The sequence below is a fragment of the Brassica napus genome, chromosome A9, assembly GCF_020379485.1.
Source record: "Brassica napus cultivar Da-Ae chromosome A9, Da-Ae, whole genome shotgun sequence".
In the NCBI taxonomy this organism is placed as follows: Eukaryota; Viridiplantae; Streptophyta; class Magnoliopsida; order Brassicales; family Brassicaceae; genus Brassica; species Brassica napus.
In genome coordinates this window covers 31762503-31785851 of record NC_063442.1, presented here as the reverse complement: position 1 = coordinate 31785851, position 23349 = coordinate 31762503, and the positions used below count along the sequence as shown (strand labels likewise).

The 23349-nt window shown below is 32.8% G+C and overlaps 3 protein-coding genes across 3 annotated transcripts; 2 read left to right on the top strand and 1 right to left on the bottom strand.

The window, feature by feature from the left end:
* Positions 1-109: 109 nt before the first annotated feature.
* On the top strand, positions 110-8005 carry LOC106454779 (sulfate transporter 1.3). The gene is made up of 13 exons (XM_013896883.3): positions 110-1493; positions 2024-2386; positions 2476-2524; positions 2975-3182; positions 3392-3566; positions 3641-3706; positions 3786-3899; positions 4005-4121; positions 4985-5398; positions 5494-5684; positions 5756-5841; positions 5979-6055; positions 6181-8005. Exons 2-13 carry the CDS (start codon positions 2057-2059, stop codon positions 6322-6324), a joined length of 1971 nt encoding a protein of 656 aa, XP_013752337.2. The 5' UTR covers positions 110-1493; positions 2024-2056; the 3' UTR covers positions 6325-8005.
* Positions 8006-8154: 149 nt separating this feature from the next.
* Positions 8155-8998, top strand: LOC106454780 (FCS-Like Zinc finger 5-like). The gene is made up of 2 exons (XM_013896884.3): positions 8155-8597; positions 8722-8998. The coding sequence occupies exons 1-2, from the start codon at positions 8260-8262 to the stop codon at positions 8855-8857; spliced, it is 474 nt and encodes a 157-aa protein (XP_013752338.1). The 5' UTR covers positions 8155-8259; the 3' UTR covers positions 8858-8998.
* Positions 8999-10298: 1300 nt separating this feature from the next.
* LOC106454782 (phosphatidylinositol transfer protein 3-like) lies at positions 10299-12925 on the bottom strand. The gene is made up of 6 exons (XM_013896887.3): positions 12656-12925; positions 12240-12320; positions 11923-12099; positions 11741-11839; positions 10884-11126; positions 10299-10792 (listed from the first exon to the last, which is right to left on the bottom strand). The coding sequence occupies exons 2-6, from the start codon at positions 12312-12314 to the stop codon at positions 10499-10501; spliced, it is 888 nt and encodes a 295-aa protein (XP_013752341.1). The 5' UTR covers positions 12315-12320; positions 12656-12925; the 3' UTR covers positions 10299-10498.
* Between the last annotated feature and the right edge of the window lie 10424 nt (positions 12926-23349).

The following is a 23349-nucleotide window of genomic DNA, read 5'->3' as shown; positions in this document are numbered from 1 at the left end:
TATTGTTATCTGAAAAAGTATTTTAATAAAAAGTTAAAACATAAATTATATAATTAAATATTAATCAAATAATTTTTTAATTATATAATTAAAATATAATATTAAATTATTTTAAAATTTATTTTAGTATAATGAATATAGTATAAAGAACCTTTCAAAAATTATGAAAATGTTATTGCGGTCAAAACGCCTAGTAAATTGGTATAAATCAATTTGGTTTGATAGTTGGGTGAATTGGTTTAAAACCCTAAAAAAATGAAAATACCTATGATGTGACTAGTTTGTGTCTATGGAAAAAAGTATAACATTGTGGGATTTAAGGTATTTGGTTAATTAGGGTAAAAGTCTAGTGAATGGGGTGCAATTTCCCATGATAGTTTTCATATAACTAGCCAAACTAGGCCTAGAAAACATATTTGTTAAAACAATTGAATAAATCTTAAGGCCCAACCCATATCTTGTTTCCTTTTGAAACTGGACAAGGAGAATAATTCGTTTACTGAGAGACCCAAATTTAATAGTTTGGTGAGAAAAAAACTTTGTTCGACTCCGACCAACACCGTGCCTTGGCAGTTTTTAGCAACTCCCTGCATTTTCCTTTAGGTCTCCTTTTGTTAAATACCTTTTTTTTACAAATAAAATATTGCTCAACTTTATCAAATGGACAATTTTGACGTAACAAGATTCTATATGCTTGTTTTTCTTTTCTTTATTTCATTTGTTTTGGACGAATATGAAATTCAATGGAGGAGGTTTGTTCTTCGTGCGTTATTGATGCACTATGTTGGAGTATTTTGCCAATTAGTAGTTTTTTTTCCACATTGCTTCTTTTTTTTTTTACGTAGGCAGAATTATTTTGAAGGATTGGTTCGGTCCTTAAAAGATAGGACTGGGGATTAATGTCGTTTTAAGAATTTGAATATGTCGCTAATTAGCGAGGTACGTCGTCAACAACACAATCATGTTTAGGCACTATGAAACAATGATATAATATATGAAATGCTAATCTATGGGGCTGCCCGTTAACCAACGTGAGCCATTAGATGAACACATAAACTGAAAGTTTTAATCTCCAACCTTCTCGCTTAGATTTTTGACTTTTTATTTATTTCAGTTGCATCACCAACAACGAAATGACTAGTGTCTAGTGTCCTATTCGTAAATTTCGGATCTATAACAGCATTAGAAGCTGTTTTTTTTGGGTTCTGTATAATGTACGTAACGTGTATCGTAATTTTCCTCTTTTCTTAAAATTAGGGTTTCTCATTGATACTAATTAGAGAGGTCATCATCAGCTTGTACTGTGAACCTGGGATATACTCTAGGTTTCTTTGCATTTATTTTCTTAGTTTGGTAAAAATTATAGCTAACATACGTTTTGTACAATAATCTGGCGTTTCCACATCTTTTTCTTTTCATTTTTCAAAATTACAATTTAGTATATATTTTCTTCACTGAAGAAATTTGGAGGAAAGGGGTATTCATTTTTCCAGGTATATGCAATGCTTTTAACCTTCCACTATCAATGGTTTTGCTCTTCTCTTTTTAATCTGTCAGGGGATGTGTGTTTCCCCTCGATCTCCTTTCTGAAGTAGCAGGTCTTTATAGTTTAAATATATACATGGATATTCGGCATTATACGGCCTAAAAACTAAAATTCTAATCACCGTACGTTCGTGTTGATATAATCAGCCAATAATTGATAGTCTCTCTAAAGTGATTCTATGAAGACGTATACAGCATAAGAATCATTATTCCAAATTTTATAAGTGCCTTGCCTACGAAGTGTAGCAAAATTTACAATGGCAATGCGCTTGTTATTAGTAGACGAACATATTTGTGGAAACTATTTATAATCTTATTGTTAGAGACACGAACGGCTTTTCGGTAACTAGAACTACAGTACTTAGTCATTTTTGAATTCTTCATTTTTTTTTCTTAATTAACTCTATTTACGTTGAAAAACTAGACGGTTTAATATTACTTTATTTTTGGAAAAAAATCTTAACATTTCTATAAATAGGTCTTCAGCGGTGCTACAAAACACATAGCATTAATGTCCGGTAGTGCTCACCCTATGGACGGCGAAGGAGAGCTTTCGGCGGCTGATATGTCTTCCCCCCGGCAGAGAAACACACCGTTTGTCCATAAAGTCGAAGTTCCTCCGAAGCAAAACCTGTTCAATGAGTTCATGTACACTTTCAAAGAAACTTTCTTCCACGATGATCCTCTTAGGCATTTCAAGGACCAGTCACTGTCCAAGAAGCTAATGCTCGGGCTCCAGTCCGTATTCCCGGTTTTCGGATGGGGACGAAACTACAATCTCAAGATGTTTCGTGGAGATCTTATTGCCGGTTTAACCATAGCCAGTCTGTGCATTCCTCAGGTAAATACGCATTGATTGATTGTCTCACAATTAATATACTTCCACAAGAATCACATATGTGTAAATATGCATCTGAATTATTGTTTCAGGATATTGGATATGCAAAGCTCGCAGGTCTCGACCCTAAGTATGGTTTATGTAAGTCAGTATCTATCTTTTTTGATACTCATATATTAAGCCTAGATTATTGTACGTTGGGTTAGTATGTTTTCCTTAAATGGAACTACAGTTTTACTGCTTTTTACTGAAAATTTCATATAAGCTGTAAACCTAAAACAAGATCATAAAGAAAAATAAGATGTGGTTGGCTTGTTAGATGAGTACTAGAATAATCAAATAACCCAATAACGAGAACACTGAACAGAGTTTTTGTAGGAAAAAAAATCATAAAACATAAAACATAAAACACTATTTGTAGTATATTAGTATCGTTTTGTATTTAAACCACTTATCAGAAACGTGAAAACATGAAAAGTTGATGAACTTATACGCATAGTTTGGTATTTGAAACAATCGTAGCCCTGAAAATGGAAGTATAATTTGACATACTGGTTGATAACTTTTTTTGTTTTTTAAACTATGTACTAGATTCAAGCTTTGTTCCTCCGTTAGTGTACGCGTTTATGGGAAGCTCAAGAGATATAGCGATCGGACCCGTCGCAGTGGTCTCACTCCTTTTAGGCACTCTGCTTCGTGCTGAGATCGACCCGACCACAAGTCCTAACGAATATCTCCGGCTAGCCTTCACTGCCACGTTCTTCGCAGGTGTCACTCAAGTTACACTCGGATTCTTTAGGTAACTTACTAACCTCACATCACATTCACATCGAAGTTTTTGTATTCTTAGCGTAGATAGATTTTTCTTGATCTAGGTCCCGGTCACACATGTAATTGAAATATTTGTCTTTAAAATAATTTTTATCAGATTTTACTTTGAAATGTTTATAACCTTTTGAATCTCAGGATCATCGGCCGTGAGTGAGTATAATTTTACAATTTTTTCAGATTAGGTTTCTTGATTGATTTCTTATCCCATGCCGCGGTGGTTGGGTTCATGGGCGGAGCAGCCATAACCATAGCTCTTCAACAACTCAAAGGGTTCCTTGGAATCAAGAAGTTCACCAAGAAAACAAGTATCGTCGCGGTTCTTCAATCCGTCTTCAGCTCAGCCCATCACGGAGTAATTATACTTCTGTTTTCAGCTCAGTTTCTTTCACTTTCTCTATATCCTCACACGTTTGTCATTGCTTGCAGTGGAATTGGCAGACAATACTCATTAGTATATCGTTCTTGATCTTCCTCCTCGTCTGTAAGTTCATTGTAAGTCTTCAAACCATCCATTGTTGTCTCTCTTCGATTTATGTTTTTTTGTTCTGATCTGATCTCTTGATACAAACAGGGCAAGAAGAACAAGAAACTGTTTTGGATTCCGGCCGTCGCGCCGTTGCTATCAGTTATTATTTCCACATTCTTTGTTTACATAACCCGAGCCGACAGGAAAGGTGTTAAAATAGTAAGCACATAACCGTATGTATCTTGACTTTTCAATAAACCCCAAGTTTACTTGTTTGGCAAGTTTTTTTACATTATGTTTTTGTATTTGATTTTCCTTATATAGGTGAACCATCTCGATAAAGGCATAAACCCTTCTTCGTTGCGTCTAATATATTTCTCCGGCGATTACCTAGCTAAAGGCATCCGCATTGGCGTTGTCTCAGGCATGGTCGCCTTAACAGTATGTATTTCCTCTTTCCAAAATACATAATGTAAATAAATTAATATACAACTATTAAAATATTAAAGTTATTTTTATCCAAAAATATTATTAATATATAAATTAAAATTATTCAACTAATTAAAAATATTATTAGTTACAAAATTTTTAAATAATATATTTATACTATTATTTGAAAATGAAAAGTGATTTTGCTTACTTGTCATATTCTCCATAAATTTAAATAAGTTTTTTTATTTGTCATGGTCTTATATTTTTTTGTAATGAATCACCAGCACTTTGTGATTGCAGTTTACATATTTGATTGCAGTTTACATAATTTTCATCTTTACCAAAATATAAATATGTAGCTATAGTTTGATCAAAAAAAAAAATTTGATCAAAAAAAAAATGTAGCTATAAAACAAACGAAGTTATCTATATCTCGAAGTTTTTTTCAAATTATCTAAGTTTATAGGTAAATTTTGATTAAAACCCTAACGTAATAATTAACATTGTTAAATTTCCAAAATTTATATTATACATCCAAGTAATATAATAGAATCTTTTCGAACTTATTATTTTTAATTTGACATAAATAATAGATACAACTCATTTATGGTAGTTTTTCCTTTTAATTTTTACTTTATCATAATCATGAGATGCATGTGTTAAAAGATGATTAATATAAACTACTAAAAGCTCTCTATCGATTTTTTTTATCAACAAATTTAATTTGTCAAAATTATTATCAATTTTAAATATATACTAAATTTACTATTTAAATAATATCATTCCGCTATGTCATGGGAAGTCATCTGGTTACAAAGACAAAATCTTCATTATGTTTGGTCCGAACACAGAAACTTATTTAAGAAAAACAGGAAGCTGTAGCGATCGGAAGATCATTTGCAGCAAAGAAAGACTACCAAATCGACGGAAATAAAGAGATGGTAGCATTAGGAGCCATGAACGTGATCGGTTCGATGACTTCTTGCTACGTAGCCACCGGTTCGTTCTCAAGATCAGCTGTGAACTTCGTGGCCGGATGTCAAACAGCAGTTTCCAACATCATAATGTCAATGGTCGTCCTCTTAACGCTTCTCTTCCTCACTCCTCTTTTCAAATACACACCCAACGCGATTCTTGCTGCGATCATCATTAACGCCGTGATTCCTTTGATAGACGTAAACGCCGCCGTTTTGATTTTCAAGATTGACAAGCTAGATTTCGTTGCTTGCATGGGAGCTTTCTTTGGTGTCATCTTTGCATCTGTTGAGATTGGTCTTCTCATTTCCGTACGTTTCAAGGAAACACCATATATGTGAATTAATATAACGGCTTAATTTGTAGTTTTCTTGGCTGATCATGTGTATGTGTGTGTGCGTCTTAGGTGGGCATATCTTTTGCTAAGATACTCTTGCAAGTTACAAGACCTAGGACAGCGATTCTAGGAAAGATTCCGAGGACTTCGGTTTACCGGAATATCCATCAGTATCCTGAAGCGACTATGGTTCCCGGAGTGATGATAATTCGTGTTGACTCGGCTATTTACTTCTCTAATTCTAATTACGTTAGAGAAAGGTAAGAGACGGTTACTTGGTTCGCAAGAATCATTTTCAACAACCTTATTTTTTGTTTTTTGAAATATATAGGATTCAAAGGTGGTTGATAGATGAAGAAGAGAAAGTGAAAGCTGTTAGCTTACCAAATATCCAGTTTCTGATCATCGAAATGTCACGTACTAAACCAACTCTATATATTTTTTATCTTCTATAGAATGTATATTTCTTTACATACATTATAGATCACTAACTAAGAGCGTGGTGAGCACATGATTTACAGCCAATTAATGATGTTCTATTTTACGTTCTTCAGCTGTCACAGACATCGATACTAGTGGTATTCACGCCTTAGAAGACTTATACAAATCTCTCCAGAAGAGAGACATTCAGGTACACACCATAAAACCATATAGCTTCTTTTTTTTTAAACAACATAAAACCATATAGATAAACCGCAAAGATTACAAAGAAGTTTTATAATTGACCTTTTTTGGTTTTTTCGTGTGGAAATACAGTTGGTTCTTGCGAATCCAGGACCTGTGGTAATAGATAAGCTACACGTCTCTAACTTCGCAGACATGTTGGGATACGACAAAATATTTCTGACGGTGGCTGAAGCCGTTAATTCTTGCTGTCCCAAACATTCTGACGAGGTCTGAAACGGTGAAGAATCTTGATGATGAAGCAAAAAGTTTAAGTGTTGTATGTTTTATAGACTGAGTTGAGTAGTCACTAGTCAGTGACTTTGCCTTCGATATTATCTGTTAGCTGTTATCCCCTTATGGCTATGTGTGACATAGATGTCAAGCGTGTAGGCTACCTATGTGGCCTTTATATTTAGAGCTTTCATTTGTTTTGCTTAAAGAATTTGCAAAATATAGTCATATTCTACTATCACTTTGTGTTACTTTTAACGTACTGGAATCAAATATTCAATGGTGTCGGTGGAAAAATACTCTGCAATTCCTATATCACCCGTGAGTACTAAATGAATTTATAATATCTTTCACATGGTTGAGTTGGTGAGAGAGGTTTGCGTTGATGGTTGCTCAGATCACAGATCATTTTTGTACATTTTTTTGTAACTTCTATATCGTTAAATCGTTATTTGATTAACTTGCTAATGTTTGTTTTTCTTTTCAAACATTAACTAGCACACAAATTTATTAAAAACTGTTGATCTAGTCTAGTAAAATCGGTACCCAAACATTAACACCGGATTATTGGTGGAAAAGCTTTGACAAAACATTTTGTATTAAAAGATTCGAACATTGACAAAACAATAATGATATATATATTTTAAACTCGTCCCTACAAAATTATGAGTGAGCCAGAAGTTGAATCCCACTTGTGGATGAACGATGGTCCACAAACCAAACTCCTCATTTGGATTTGGTATACGGTATTAGGACATGTATTTTTTTTAATAATGGTTTAGGGGCATCTAGGCGTTAGTTAGACGACCCGATGAACACATGCTATGTTTTGCCACTCCAGATTTAAAACAAAAATACATCACCACCGTGCAATAACAATATAGAACCGTCTGTAGAAAGATGCTCAAATCTCTTCTCGAACATATTAAAATAGTAAACTGGTACGAAACGTAGGATGTTCAGACCGACCATTTTTGTACAATGTGCCACTCTGTTTGTACTTTAAAGAGGTCCCCCCTAATGCACCAATTAACATGAAGCTTATTAGTTCTCGGTTTTTGTGCGTACTCTTTTATAATAAAACGAAAACAAGAGGCTATAAATTGATCTTCGCATCCAATTCAAATATAAACTTTCTTTGATCATAATAATTTTTGAAACCAAGTGGTTGGTAGCTTAGTGGTAATTATTTAGGGTTTAGAATGTGCCCATGTTGATCATGAGTTTGATTCTCATTGGTAGCTAATCACCAGTTGACTAGTTTAAGTTTGCATTTCGACCCAAATAGTTTATATGGTGAATCGTAATAAACAATCGGTTTTATATTCTGGCAATAGTCGAAAAATATTCAAATTTGGGTCAGACAATGTGTTTTTAGGTTATTCCAGTCTAGAATCACTAATTGTGTTCCCGGAGCTGACCAGATCTCCGATGGGTATCAAAAGAATTTTTTTTTTTTTGAAAATTGAAATATAAACAGGTGAATTGATTTGGGAAGTGGTGAAACGTTGGAGGTCTGTTCACTATTGCAAAGAGATATCGGTCACGAGAAGTGGACCCATTTAGCCCAGACATTAGGAGCTAGAAAACAATATTTTCTACACTCTTTTTTCCGAAATTATAATAGAAATTCGACAAAATAATTGAGAAAAAGAAAGAAAGACAAAATAATTCGCGAAACACGACAAAAAGCAATTAAATTAACGAATAAAACATCGAGAATCCGAATCATGACGTGTCGTTAACATGATGTGAAAATAGAATCAGATCAAAATAATCAACGGTTAATATTTACTCCTCAGTTTATGGCTCTTCTTTTATCTTCTTTGTCTCTCCTCTCTTTTTCTCACTTCCACTTTCTTCTCTTTCGCTTTTGCTCTGTTCACTCAGAGCATAAACCCTAAAAAGAGAGGAGCAAGAAACTAAAAAAACACGAACATGATGTTGTTGGGGAAGAGACAGAGACCAGAGATAAAGAGAACCACGAGCCTGTCGGAGATAAAATTCGATTTGAACCTACCTTGCGAACCAGAGGAGCCGTCCGATCATCAACATGTTCAGACGTTGAGTCCAAGGAAAAGTAAGCTCGTGACCGTTGATGAACATCGCCAGGTTCATCATGGACTGTTAGATCAACGGCTCTTAGCGATGGTCTCGCCGAGAGGTACACAAAGGAGACACTCAGAAGATTACTCCACTCACGCCGGGGATTTTCTGAGGTGTTGCTCTCTCTGTAAACGTAATCTTGTTCCCGGCCGAGACATCTATATGTATAGGTATACGTTTCTTCTTACATATTTACGTGAGTTTACCTTTCGAAGTAAACATGAAGTAAGCTTATAGTTTCATGGTTTTGTTTGGGGTTTTGATGATTTAAATTTGGTTTGTTAATTTAAGCAGAGGAGATAGGGCGTTTTGTAGCTTAGAGTGCAGGCAACAGCAGATTACGGTGGACGAGAGGAAAGAGAAGGGCTTGGTTAGGTCCACCGTCGCCGCCGGATCCGGCAAAGGAGAGAGAGTTTCCGCCGCCGTGTAGGTCACCTTTACAACTATATATATTTATATCCGTATGTTGTATATGGTTATTATTATTATGTCTAAACGCACATTGACCGTGATTAACCTTTGTTAATCATCTTAAGCTTTGCTTTTAAACTTAATTTAAGAGTTAAAACTATGGTGCTTTGCATAATTGTGTTATACTTATGCCGATTAATTTCTAACTATCTAACTACTTACTTTTACATTTAAAACTTAAAACACCAATAGTTAACAAGCATGTCAAATGTAAAATACTATACAGAGAGTACGAAAACCGTATTTGCGTCAATTTGGAAAAATAATTGTATATCAATTTAGGTTAAGTTACAATATACAGATGACAATGATCTGCCTTATGTATATGTGGACATCATGTACAATATACCGCCAAAAATACTAATCGAACTGTTTTTTACTTCATGCTTCGATATTTGATTCAACAAAAGCCTTTTTTTATTTTTCGGGTCCGAATGTCAAAGGTCACGGACCGCAGCCGCACTGCACCGCATATAACTGGGTCAATGGGCATTCGGGTCTTCGAGACCTTTCATCTGAAAAAAACAATTTACATAGATTTGATGTCAGTCAAGTAAGAAATCTCATTGACTAGGTCCCTGGTAACATTTTAGCAGATTCTTCCTTTTTAAGGCCGAGATTCTCTTGATCCTCTTTGCTTGTGAAAAAAATATAAATTTCTTGAATTCTTGTTTCAGCATAATATTATTTGGATAATCCAATCAATGCGTTCTTACATTTCTTCTAATTGGTTTTGTGTAAAAATAAGAAGAATCTTCTCTCTTGTATAAGAAAAAAAAATTGATTACATGTAGTAGAAGTAGATGATGGTTGTGATATAATTCTGAATTTTATGTAAACGCCAACTTGGATAAGAAATAATCGTAGCCAATATCTTAAAGAACATTAGGATACTACTACTCGTGTTAGAATGCTGGTTATAATTCTTTTCATTTATAAAATTGATCAAATAAAATAATTGTGTTTTTGTTCCATTAAAAAAATGTTTGGTTATTTAACTTTGTGTTGCAAAGTTAAACTTATTGTTTATAGTTAATATTTTATTTTAAGAATTCATACATGATATAGTCAAACATACCTCATCTATTCTTGTAAAATACTGGATAATTTATTGTATAAACTTCATCATAAAGAAATAATGATAAATTATGGAATGACATACTAAATAATGTTTTTCGTAAATTCTTAGATGTTAGTGAAGGCTATGCCTGTTAAGAAAAATGTTTGACAAAATATTTTACAAACTGTGATATAGATGACTTGAAGTTTGTGTAAAACCGGCAAATAACGTTTCAGTTAGTATCAAAACCAATTTTATTAAAGTATAATTGTTAAGTGTCCACAAAAGTAGGACATATTAATAGTCTATATATATTGAATTTGTTAAGTTAGTAGTGAAATGGTCCAACAACAGACTTTTGTATAGTAGATTTTTATTTTTTAGAATGACTATTTTAATAGAGTAAAAATAAGCATTATACTGTGTGAAACATATTAGAATCTACAGTTTGAATTTAGTAACCAGAAGTTTCTTCTATTCTTGGCTTCAAGAGTAGGTTCTTGTTGTATCTAAAGAGGCCCCGTTCTTGATTTTCACATCTTATTTGTCCTCCAAGTGCTTCTTTTCAGAGTCCAAAACTTCAGAATCCGAGTTGGTCAAAAGAGCTGAGGTTGACGACACTGTGGTGTTTCCAAAGAACTTCAAATCATCCTCTCTCATTCTCTCCGCATATTTCTCAAAGTTGAAACTCGAGTCACTGTTTTCCCCACCAAACGCAACCTCGAGTTGCTCCATATCGAAGATATCCTCCAGAATCTTCTTGCTTACGTTATCATCTGAGTACACGAATTCCACCTTGTTGCGTGTCTTTGGGTCTAGAAACGGTTTCACCATCTTGCAGATTTATACAAATTTCATCTTTATCAGTAATAAAAAGTGCCATGGTACATAAGAGACTTGCATGAGAGATTTTTTGAAACTTTACCTTCCAAAACGGTTCGAAAATCTTAGGCGGATTGTATAGGACGGCCAAGCCTAAGCGTTCAGGGTAATGTTCTTGTAACACATGAGCGGTTTCGCGAGATACTTTGACTGATATATGCGACATGTTGAAACCGTGAAAATCGATAAGCCAAACCATTTGGTCTTGGTGATCCGGTAGATTCAAGATTGCGTTTTCCATGCAGTATACCAAGAATCTAATCTGCCCTTTGGGAGATTTTGTATTCTGTAATAAAACGAAAAATGGGTATAAGTAAAAAATACAATTTACATAGGCTGTACATGGTAAGGCATAAAATGAAATTAGTGGAATAAACGTGGATGGAACAAAAACTGGATACTCATTCCAATTGTTTCTTATCAAATTATAGATGAATGTATATATATGTTTTTATTTGTATTTTTGTGGATTTTATTCAATGACTATTCTATTTCGTTCAGGGTAAATGATAAAAAAAAATTGTGGAATTTATCGAATAAGAGTGCTTAGTAATTTGTGGAATTAAATTGTAGGAAAGGTTTATTCATGTCGATTCCAAAAAACTACTATTTAAATGAAATACAAAACAAATCCCATTGAAATATGTGGAAAAAAATGGAATGTATTATCAAATATTCAGGAATAAAAAGTCTCCTGAATGAGATTGAATGAAATCATTTTCACTACGGCAGCCTTTTGCATTCCATTTTTTCAGTTTCCTTTCATTCATCCTACTACTCCTAAACTTGACTACCAGTTATTGCTTAAAGCATTCCAGGTCATATTATTCCACAAATGTACAATCCGGTTGCAGGCATAGAGAATCAAGAGATTGGGATCAAGAATTTAAGACACCAAACCTGACAACTTGGTCTCATAACCAAAACCGGTCTTCCATACTTGTCGGTACAGTTTGCTCGGTATATCTTCCCGGTCTCGGCTTCTCGTGAAATCTCTTCCTGTAATTTCACATATTTAAGAAACATTTTAGAAAAAGTTTCATGGTTCATAAAATGATGGTTACAAATTCAAGAATACATACCCATCGAATCTCCTCGGGTTTGTATTGAGTCCTCCATTTCAAGGTTTCTTTGAGCATTTTAGTTGCTTTCTTGACATGGCCGTTACGTGCAGCTAAGTACCGGGCAATGGCAGCATCTGAACAATACTCAGATGACTTTTTAGTCAATGGCCCTAGTAATCCCCTCACTTCATTTATCTATAATTGTGACAATAAAGTGTTACAACGACACAAGATTTATATCAACATGCGATATATATAATATCGAATCATTGATACACACATCAAATTATCATCATCGCAAACACAGCTAGTGATTCCTCTTATCATCATCATACCTTGTTTAGATACTCCTCTGGTGGCAAAGTTTTCTCAGATTCACTTGGAGGTGAACTTTTGGTATCAGAACTCATATCTTCCTGGAAATTCATACTGCAATTTATTATTCATTGCCTCATTGGCCCCAAACAGGGATCAAGAACCAAGGCATATAATAGAGCTTGATTTTAGCCAAACTTAAGAAGCTATTAAGCTAATACGATGCTAATTAATACGAATCAAGAAACACAAGAACAGGTTCTGATCAAGTTACCTATCGAATTAGATCACAGAAACATCCTAAATTACAGTTCTTTAAAAAATAAAATAAAAAGATTTAAGATAACTAATTAACATTCTGACCTATGATCTTACTCCTAGATAACTACAATCAACATAAACTCAGAAATTAAAAAGTTAAAGAACATGAAATCACCTTCGAAATAAAAAAATTGTATTGGAGCGATCAGCGAAGAGATCCGGTTGATAATAAATATAACTCAAAACATAGAAATGGATGAGCGTTTAAATTGAGACCAATAAGTCTTAAAAGCTCCCGTCTGAAAAAATTAAAGACTTAATTGTAAGAGAAGTAGTAGAAGAAGAACATGAGTTTCGTCAGGCGGCTACGTTACGGACAATGTGATGAGAGCTCAAAGACACGTGATGCGCAATTGAGGGAAGACACAAACACCTTTTTCGTTTTCGTTTTGGTTCAAAGCAGATTCTGTTTACTTTATTCAACGTGGACTTAGTGAATTAAACCGGGAATTAAACCCGGTTTGACCTCTTGATTTGAACTTTGGCTGTGTAAATTGTGAATGTGACGTCCTTTTCTTTTTTTTGAACAACCGTGAATGTGACGTTCTAACCAACCTTCTCGGTCGTTTTTTTCAGCCGCTCAGACATTACAAAATACCGACCACATTTTCCCATGTCATAAGTCATACCACCAACTCCACTAAGCCCAAAAGGAAACATTTACTGGATTATTTAAACATTTATTATTTTTTCCAATAATATAAACTTTGAATGTATCAAAACCTTAATTGCTAGAACTGATGATAAAGCAGTAGCAATATGCTCTGATTTTATATACTACTAGAACTTGACCTGTGCAGATATATTTTTCTGTTTATATAATTTTCATTTTGTTTATATAACAAACTAATTTTAAAAATTATGTATAACTTGATATTTTAACTTGTAGGCATGGGCATAAAAATCAAGAACCAAAAATCGAACTAGGACTGAACCAAAAAATCGAACTCAAAAACCAAACAGAAACTTAAAATTTGGACTGTGTTGGACGTACATATTATAATTATATACATAGAACCAAATATTAATTTCACAGAAGATGCATCTTGGTTTAGTATAGTCTGGTATGGATTGGATTTATTAATCGGTGTTTTCCACATGCTTATGATAATGTTTGTTTCCTATATTACAGGAAATTATTGTTGCCAAATTCTTTATTCTTATAACTAATTTAGGAAATGATATAATAGAAGAAAAAGACATGGAAAATCATTAAATTAGAGTAGTTATTACTACAGTGACATTGATATGTAAATAATTTATAAGTTTTAGGGTAAATTTATATATGTAATTCTGTTTTAATAATATAGATGTAATAAAGTGATTGTCAGAGCACTAAATGATTCATATACAAAATTATCATAAAATTAATATAAAGTATATAATTTATTTATTTCTAAATAATAAAAATAGATTTATATTTAGAATATATATATAATTCAATGTTTTTATACATGATTATATAAATTAAATTATCTTATAAATATGAAATAATATTATTTTAATTTTTTAAATATATGTTCATTGCAAAATTTGTTTTTGGATATAAACATAATTTTTTATATTATTAAATAAATAATTTAATTATATCTAATTATTTTTAAATTTATATATATATATTTATATGTAAATGCTCTACCAAAAATATTATTTGAGAGCATTGAGCAACGAACATTTGTAGAACATTAACATCTTCTAAATATTTTTCTAAATGTTTTTTTTTAAATTGTTGATTGGATAACAAAGAGCATATTGGTTATGCTAATGCTTTTTACCAATCAATGCGTAGATATTTTAACGTTTTTTTATTTATAAATGAATTGTTTTTTTTTTATGTTTTTTTTATGTTTTTTTTATTTTCCATTTATTAGTATTTTAAATTTTTATCCAAGAATGATATAATCTTATCATTCATGAATCATAAACAAAATTAATTATGTACAACACATGAAAACATGGCAGATGGTTTTACGGATAACTATATGCAAAAGAATGTTTTTGCACCATATTCATGATAACAATTTTATTGTTAACATGTAGACCACATGAAACATACTACATACATCATACTTCAACTTTTGTAAATTCATATCTGTTAGCACTTAACATCAATATTTGCATTAGTTCACATTCTTGGAAATTCTAACATCATACATAATATTAATATCTATCAATTGGCCAATTGAACTTCCAAAATGTTTTAAAAATATTGTATGTAATTATAAAACTTAATAAGGTAAAGTTCACTAACTAGCTTTTGTTGCATGATTAATGGGGCTAGTTTAGTTTGCAGTCCACTAAATTATTTAGTGTAATGTAATTCCTTACTCCTTTTCCGATTAGACTGGTTTATTTTCTTGTTTATAGGTTGTTGTTTTTCGTCGTTTATTGTTTAGCTTAGGCAACGAATATGTGGGTTATAGATTTAAGAGTACAATACTAGCTCGATATAAATTTCATATTCTATTGTACGAAGATGATTAGGTGAATGGCAGAACCGCAGACGATATTGAAAATGAAACAACCGTTAGCAGTAAAAGTGTCTTATCTTCCTTTAGTGCTAAAGCTCAAAATATATGTCCACTTATTTGTACACCTTGCTATATCCTATATGATTCATTAGCTAATAGACAAAGCCATAAAAAAAAATTCATTGATGGTAAATCATACCCTAGTACATTCAACTCTTAAAACGACAGACCAACGGTTTGTTTGGCTACACAATTGTTAGCAAATCCTGAAACGTACACCAAAGAAGAAAAATATAATTTCTTGATAATAGTTGCAATCATCTTACCAAATACCAAACTTGAGCTTTCATCAACTAGCTTTTGTTACATGACTAATGGGCCTAGTTTAGCAGCCCACTAATATGATTTGGTGTAATCCTATTCTCTTTCTTTCTTGATTATTTCGGTTTCTTTCATTTTAGGTATTTGTTTTTAGCCATTTCTAGTTTTTATTTTGGCAATAAATTTTCGATTTTAGATTATAATGTTACACAGGGCCGGCCTTGAGATTTTGGGGACATGTGACATTGTCTATGTAAAATTTTTTTCTTACATATTTGGGAGCTTTAAATTTTTGTATGGAATTTATTTGTATGTAATTTTTTCAAAAAATTTGGAGGCATATGGCAAATGTTTCATTTATCATGGTCCATGCGAGCTCTGATATTACATACTAGATCTTTCGTATTTTATAATAAGAAGATGGTTAGGTGAATACAGAGTCGTGCCTCCGTTGTAGAATATAAAGCTTACGGCAACTGGAAAAAGAAAAAAAAAACAGAGTTAATAGGGCATCTTTACTATGTCATTTTTTTAAATAAGACATTTTCTGAATTATATTATTCTAATCCTAAATAGTATAAGATAAATTCATATATATAGGTTATCTTAAAGCTTTTATGGTAATTTGGATAAGCTGACTATGAACTAGACCAAGAGAATCATAAGCTTGAATGTTAATATTAAAATTGGAGGTATTTTATTTTTAATCACTTGATGTACAATGGTTATATGAATTCAACACCCTAGCTTACATTTTTTCACAATCAACATCATCTTCTCTTATTCCACATATTAATTCAACACATATACAAATTTTATATCTACAATGGTTTTGTGTAAAAAAATTCAACACCCTAGTTTTTATTCTTATTTATATAACTTAATAGTCATATAGTAATTCAAAAAATTGATTGTAATTAAAGTAAATAATTAAGAATGACATAGTTTTAATAATTTTATTTTATTTATATTATTTACTATTTTCAGAAGGGAAATACCCTAGGATAGCACAAAAAAAGTTTCTATCACAAATATAGACTATAAGAATCAAAATGACCAAAATGTTTCATTAAAGAGGTAAATATACACATATAATCCAAGGGTTAACTAATCCAAACCTTAGGATTTAGAGTTAAGGAGTGGGATTTGGGTTTGAGGTTTAAAATTGTATAAAATAGAAAATAAATATTAAAATTTTGAAGATATAATTTTAAAAATAGTTTCAAAAAGAATTTTTGAATTAAAAAAAATTTAAAAAAATAAAAACAAATTCAAAAAAAAATTCAAAAAAGAAAAAATTATAAAAAAGTTCGAATTTGAAAACATATAATCTAAAACTATAAAACAAAAAATATTTTTTTATATATCTAGGGTATTAGTGTCCTTTTACCTATTAAATGAAATGGTCTATTTATGAGAATTGCCTTTTTCAGAAAATAATCTTAAATAATATTTTTAAAACAAATATACAATGACATAATTGAGTTCATAAAATTAATATTGATAAAAATAAAAATATAAGAAAAGTTGACATTTTTTTCTATTTACAAATGAAATAACACTAGTCTCTATTTACATCATAGAAAATGTTAAATCTTGGTATAATTTTTTTTATTTTTTTAAGTGTTTTACTATAAATTAATTAAATTCAAATTATTGGGTAAAAATAAAAAAGAACAAAACCTAGATACCAATAATAATAGAAGATGTGTGGTAGGATACAATTTATTTATTTTCAACTAGTTGAAAATATTCAATACTTAAATCCACATATGATTTTTTTAATTCAACTTCTACCTTACATTGGTTTAAGCCCCTGTTCGGAACTATGCTAAGCGCTAGTCGAGCGACAATTCCGGACCAAACGAGTTACTAAAAAATTAGGGAGTACCCGGAGATTACGCGGAGTCTAGTTTTAAATACAATATATTTAGCTAATTTTAAACATGATGACACATGTTTTTTAAACGTAATTATATAACTTTTTTATATAATTTTAAACAGTCTCTTTTTGATTTGTCAAACATATGTTTGGTACGAAAAAATTCCTAAATGAAGTAATTATGTGTTTATTTTTGGGTTTGATTAGCTAATTGTAATTATTTTTACTAAATAATTACACAAACTCTGTGGATAATGAGTAAAAAATAATCAACCATGTTTCAACTTTACATGGACGAAAAAAAAGAACTTAGGCGGTCTAGGCGGAAACAGGCGGGAATTAGGCGGTCAACGCGAGAATTAGGCGGTCTTACGCGGGTCAACGTCTAGCTACACCGATTTGGACATATTCACCGCGGTCAACCTCCGAACAATGCCTAGGCGGCCTCTTTTTTGAACAGGAATTTAAGCTGTTGAAATTTGTTTTCAACAGGTCGATTGATGATAGTCTAATATGTTAGTCATGAACCTTGTTATGGCTCTGGGCCGTGAATGACACAAGGACTAAAAAAGAAACGGCGAGAAAAAGTGTTTATCTTCTTTAATGCCAAAGCTAAAAATATCAGGGTTACTATTATGTATACGTTGCACATGATTCGGTAGCAACTAAAAGTGAAACAATTCTTTCATGGATGGTAAATCACGTCCTGGTATTTCAACCCTTCGAACGACGACGGCATGTAATCAGATCGACCAACACGTTGTTTGGCTAAATGGTTCATTAGCAACTAGCTAGAGCGTACATCTTACGAGAACGAGATACGACCTCAACCTCAGTATCATCCGCACCAAACTCCTTTTGTTTACCAAATAGTTATATAACTAGATAGTAACCCACGCTTTTGTGCGGGATAAGAAGTTTATATTAATGTTGAAATTATATATTATGATTATGTATAACATAAGGTATACTTTATGCGTGTGCGGGATAAGATGTCTATATTAATGTTGAAATTATATATTATGATTATGTATAACATAAGGTATACTTTAACGATAGTCAGATAGAACTAAATGTATGATTTTTATGAGGGGCGAAGCCATAAACTTTTTTATAATGGGTTCACTAATATTAAAATTTAATATATGGTGTTTGCAAGTTTGAGAAGAAACTTTGAAAAATATTTTTTTATATTTTCCCTATCACGTTGTAGTTGTAGTAGTTATGGACTTAAAGGATTAACACATACAAAAAAGGTGGATCAATAGTATGTTATAAGCAAAACAAAAACTATGTGAAAAAAAAATATAGCTCTTTTAAATTCAGAAAACATAGTTGCATAATAAAATAAATTGAAGGTTATTTGACCTTTTAAATTATAAGGGTTGTTCCAGATGCGACCAGCACGTGAGATTTGCTGGTGGTTCGTTCCTGGAAGTTTCTTCTCATCTTCAAGGTCGTCTAATGCAGAGCTCTCATAGCGGCTAAGGTGGTGACACTCGCATGCTTATATTGCTTGCCCGAGAAGACTAAATACACTAAGCCGAGACGATTTACAGTGATTCAATCTCTTCGAAATTGAGATCACCTCATTGAGCAGTAACAAAATCGAGTACGACACATTATCTAGAAATAGATTTTAAACGTCCTTTTTCAGCAATGAGAGACGGTTCTCAAGAACGTGAGTGATCTGCTAAAGTCATGTGTGGAGAAAAGGGTTCTTTTATTAACACTTGGCATCATACTAAAGTTTCGTCACTTTGTCGTCTTTACGGATCTGTCGACTTAATGGCGATAGATCAGATGGGTTACCGTTTTTAACAGAAACGTATAGATGTATAAGCAGGGCCGTGCCTGACATTTGCAAGACTAGAAGCGAGGAAAAAAAATTGGCCCCTATAATTTAATGTAAAGTTAATATATCATTAACATAAAAAAAAATTGATGATTGGAAGACTAGTTAGACCATCTCCAATGGCTTACTCTATTTTTTACCCTAAAATAGAGTAACTCTATAATAGAGTTTGAGTTTGCTCCAATGGTACTCTATTTTAGAGTAGAAAATAGAGTGATGAACAAAAAAAAATACTCTATATTTGGAGTAAACCTATTTTTTACTCTATTATAGAGTGAAAAATAGAGTACCAATGAACATTTTTTACTCTAAACTCTATTTTAGAGTGAAAAATAGAGTGGGGTTGGAGATGCTTAAAAGAGATGACTCCATAGTGGACTTTTAAAAGTCTAATAATTAAACAAAACTTTACCAATGGATAATGGTTCGTAGATGATATAACCTGTAGGAGAAACAAAACAATAACTGAGAATTGCGAGAATAACTAGAAAACAATCGATTAGTTTTTTTTTCCTCATGAATATGCTGATCATTATCCTATTTCCTTTTTATTTTGCTGTTACTATATTTCCTTTTTCTTTAAGTAAAGTTAACTTTATTTTCGTTTAATAATATGGTAATAAAAAAACGCATTAGTCTGAAGTCGAACCCGGGCTGCTAAAAGTCCAACTCATGTAACAACTGCTTTCACCATCTCTGCTATCAAAACATTTTGAAAAATTGGCCCTTAAGCAAATGCTTGATGGGCTTGTATCCAGGCCCGGCCCTGGGTATAAGAAATATTTATTGATGCTACGATTATATTGATAAATCAACTAATCGAACTTGAAGCTGAAGGTTTATCACGTAAAAGTGTTCGTCGAGAAAAGTATAGATGGTATAAAATTCTTTTAAAAGAATGTTAGTGTGAAAGAATTAAATTCACAGTTTTGGTGAGAAATGTTCTCTGCGTGACACCTAAGCGTTTTACTAAATAAAAGCTTCTCGTGAAACTACATCACATTCTTTGCCAATAAATTTTTAAGGTAAATTTTAAAAGTGTATCCCCTTTAATATATCATGCGAATAAAATAAACGGAAACAATTTATTTAGAAGAAAAAACGGAGACAGTTTACCTAAAATTCACATGCGATTCCTCTTTTCCTCGCAAAGCAACGTGCATCTGCTCTCAAAATGACGACACCTTCTTTTCGATATTACAAAATTAAAAGGGTTAAATTATTTTGTCATTTCACGTTACCCCAAATTCACATTTTCACATGCATTTGTATTTTATCAACTTGTCTACTTATATAATTCTTATTTTCTGTTTTATTATAAGTTGAATTAGGTAAGAAATACCAATTCATTTTTCTCAAAAAAGAAAGAAATACCAATTCCACATTAATAAAAGAAAAGCTCTTCAAAACTGAAGTGGCCACAACACATGAGTGGAGTCCACGGTCAGATAGATAGACGACAGTATAAAAAGGAGTAAAGGACCTTAGATCATGAACCGGTGGCAGATTATTAACGGTCGTTGGACTTCAACAAATGAAACGGACGCTTTTGACTCAAACCGCGTAAAATGGAAAAGTGTAAAGAAGAGGACACACGCGCAGTTCATGCCAGAAAGCAATCGGATCCACTAGTCACCATCCGAATCTACGTTTTTTTTTACTTGATTAAAAATATTCCTGCAAAAAAATCAGTTGAGAGGTGACATGTATTAGTATTATAGTATTACTTGATTTAGATTCACTGTATCTAAGGTTTCAGTTCAAACGACTACCTAGTAGTAGTACTTATAGACAAGTTTAGGAATAATTTTAAAATGTCAGTCATTTAACTCCAAAAAGTGTTTCAAAATGTCAGTCATTCAACTCCAAAAAGTGTTTCAAAATGTCAGAGATCTTGAGATTCATAATTATCTTATTAAATATCTGAAGATTAAAGAAAATAAAAAGAAAGGAAGACATTTTGACCAAAAAAAGAAAGAAAGGAAGACGGAAAAAAAAGTTGGCAAAAGGCTGTCAAGTATTAAGACAGCTAAAACTTGAGTAATGGTTTTTGTAGTTGACTATTTGATATTACTTGTGAACACGCTTACCTTTACTACTATTTTTTTTTTTTGGCAATTAGCTTTACTACTGTACGTATGAGATATAGATATTGTTGTTTTTCCTCTTTCTTGTTCATGCGTATAAATGTATATAACTAGAAAATGAGTTACTTGACGGTTCTACTCAGGTACAGTTTTTACAACAAGGGGCATCACGAAAGAAACTTCATTCCCATCGCAATCTGTTTACAAGGGACATCAAGAACTGTTAAAATATATAGATCATTTTATAGGTTATCATCATTTTCCTAAACCCGCATGCAATATTATATATACTCAGGTGTGGCTGAGTATCTCCACTTGAGTTTCAATATCCTTGTGAACGTCAGGAATAACTAACTGATCACGAAATTATAATCACCTCTCAGGACATCATATATTCATGCAACTTAGGGTAAAAAAAATAAAACTAAAATGATATTCTATATAGTGATCATTCGTGAACTAACTAGAGATGTGTCTTGAATTCAGGTTTTTCAGTGTCAAAAGACAATAAGGATCTAAATGGTAACATGTGTAACAACTAGAATACGATTGAGATATATTCTTTATAGTAATAAAACATAAATATATGACAAAAAAAATTGTTAATATTAACTGTAGTACAGTGCGTTTTGTTACCATTTGAAACCTAAAACAAATAAAAACTGAACAAGCAAATAATATGTATATACCCTGATGCATGGAATTAAAAGAGATGATGATAGTTGAAATGAAGCCTCAGTTACAAAAAAATGATAGCTGATATTGGAGATAAGGATGAAGTTTAGAGATATACATAAGGTTTATGAGATAATGATGTATTAGTTGGAGTAGTTATCCAAACCAAGTCGGTTTAGGACTTTGTATAAATACTTACGTATTGTGATTAATGAAAGACAAGCAGTTCTATAAACTTATATGATATCAGAGCATTGATCAAAATTTTGCTCAGAATTGCCGATTTGATATTCAAGTTACATGCTGAGTGGAGATGAGGATAAGCAAGTTATGGTAAAACAGGGTGGTACTTTGGTTACGTCACCATACGCTCTGTTTTCATCTGATAATCCAGGTGCCTTGATCACTTCCGTTCAACTGAAGGGAGATAATTACAACGAGTGGGCAATGGAGATGGGGAATGCACTTAGAGCAAAGAAGAAGATGGGTTTCATCGATGGAACTTTGCCTAAACCAAGTGAGGATAGTACAGAGTTAGAAGCGTGGCTGAGTGTTAATTCCATGATAGTGGGGTGGATCAGATCATCTATCGAGCCAAGGGTGAGATCTACTGTAACGTTCATTACTGAAGCACGTAAACTATGGGAAAATCTGAAGAAGAGATTTGAAGTAGGAAACAAGGTTCATGTTCATCAGTTGATGGAGCAGGTAGCGTCGTGTAGACAGAATGGTCAGCCTGTGATAGATTACTATGGGCGTCTTGCCATGATGTAGGAGGAGTTGCAAACATACAAACCACCTCCGGCGTGCAGTTGTTCAGCGGCTGCAACATATGATAAGGAGAGAGAGGATGAACGTGTGCACCAGTTCATCATGGGACTGGATGATTCACGGTTCAGTAATGTAGTTATTGTTATTATCGAGGCAGACGAGTTGCCAGATTTAGGCAAAGCATATTCTAAAGTAATCAGAGAGGAGGCAAGATTGAATACAGCCAAATCTCGAGAGGTGGCTCAACAAGAGGCAATTGGTTTTGTTAGTAGAAGAGAGGCACTCCTGGAGGAAAGTTTGAGCCCTGGAACAAGAAGGGACAGTCGTGATACTAATGCCGTAGCAGCAAGAAGTGATGGTTCTGGTGGATCTTTTGGAAACAGGCCAAGAGACAAGGTGTGTACTAACTGTGGAAAGACAGGACATGAGAAGAGTAACTGCTGGCAGATAATAGGATTTCCGGAGTGGATGAATGAGAGAAGAGGAAGAGGTTCAGGTAGAGGAACCCGCGGCTCAGATCGAGGAGGTTATGGTCGTGGGGGAGCCAGTGGTAGAGGCACAGCAAACGTTGCTCATGCAAGTAGCTCGCATGGATCACGAGCGTCTGACTTGTCACCTGAGCAATGGAAGGCTATAACTCAAATCATAAATGATGGGAGATCAGGAGGTCACTCTGAAAAGCTTTCTGGTAAGCCTATTGGTGATGTTATCATCGACTCGGGTGCTTCGCACCATATGACAGGAAAC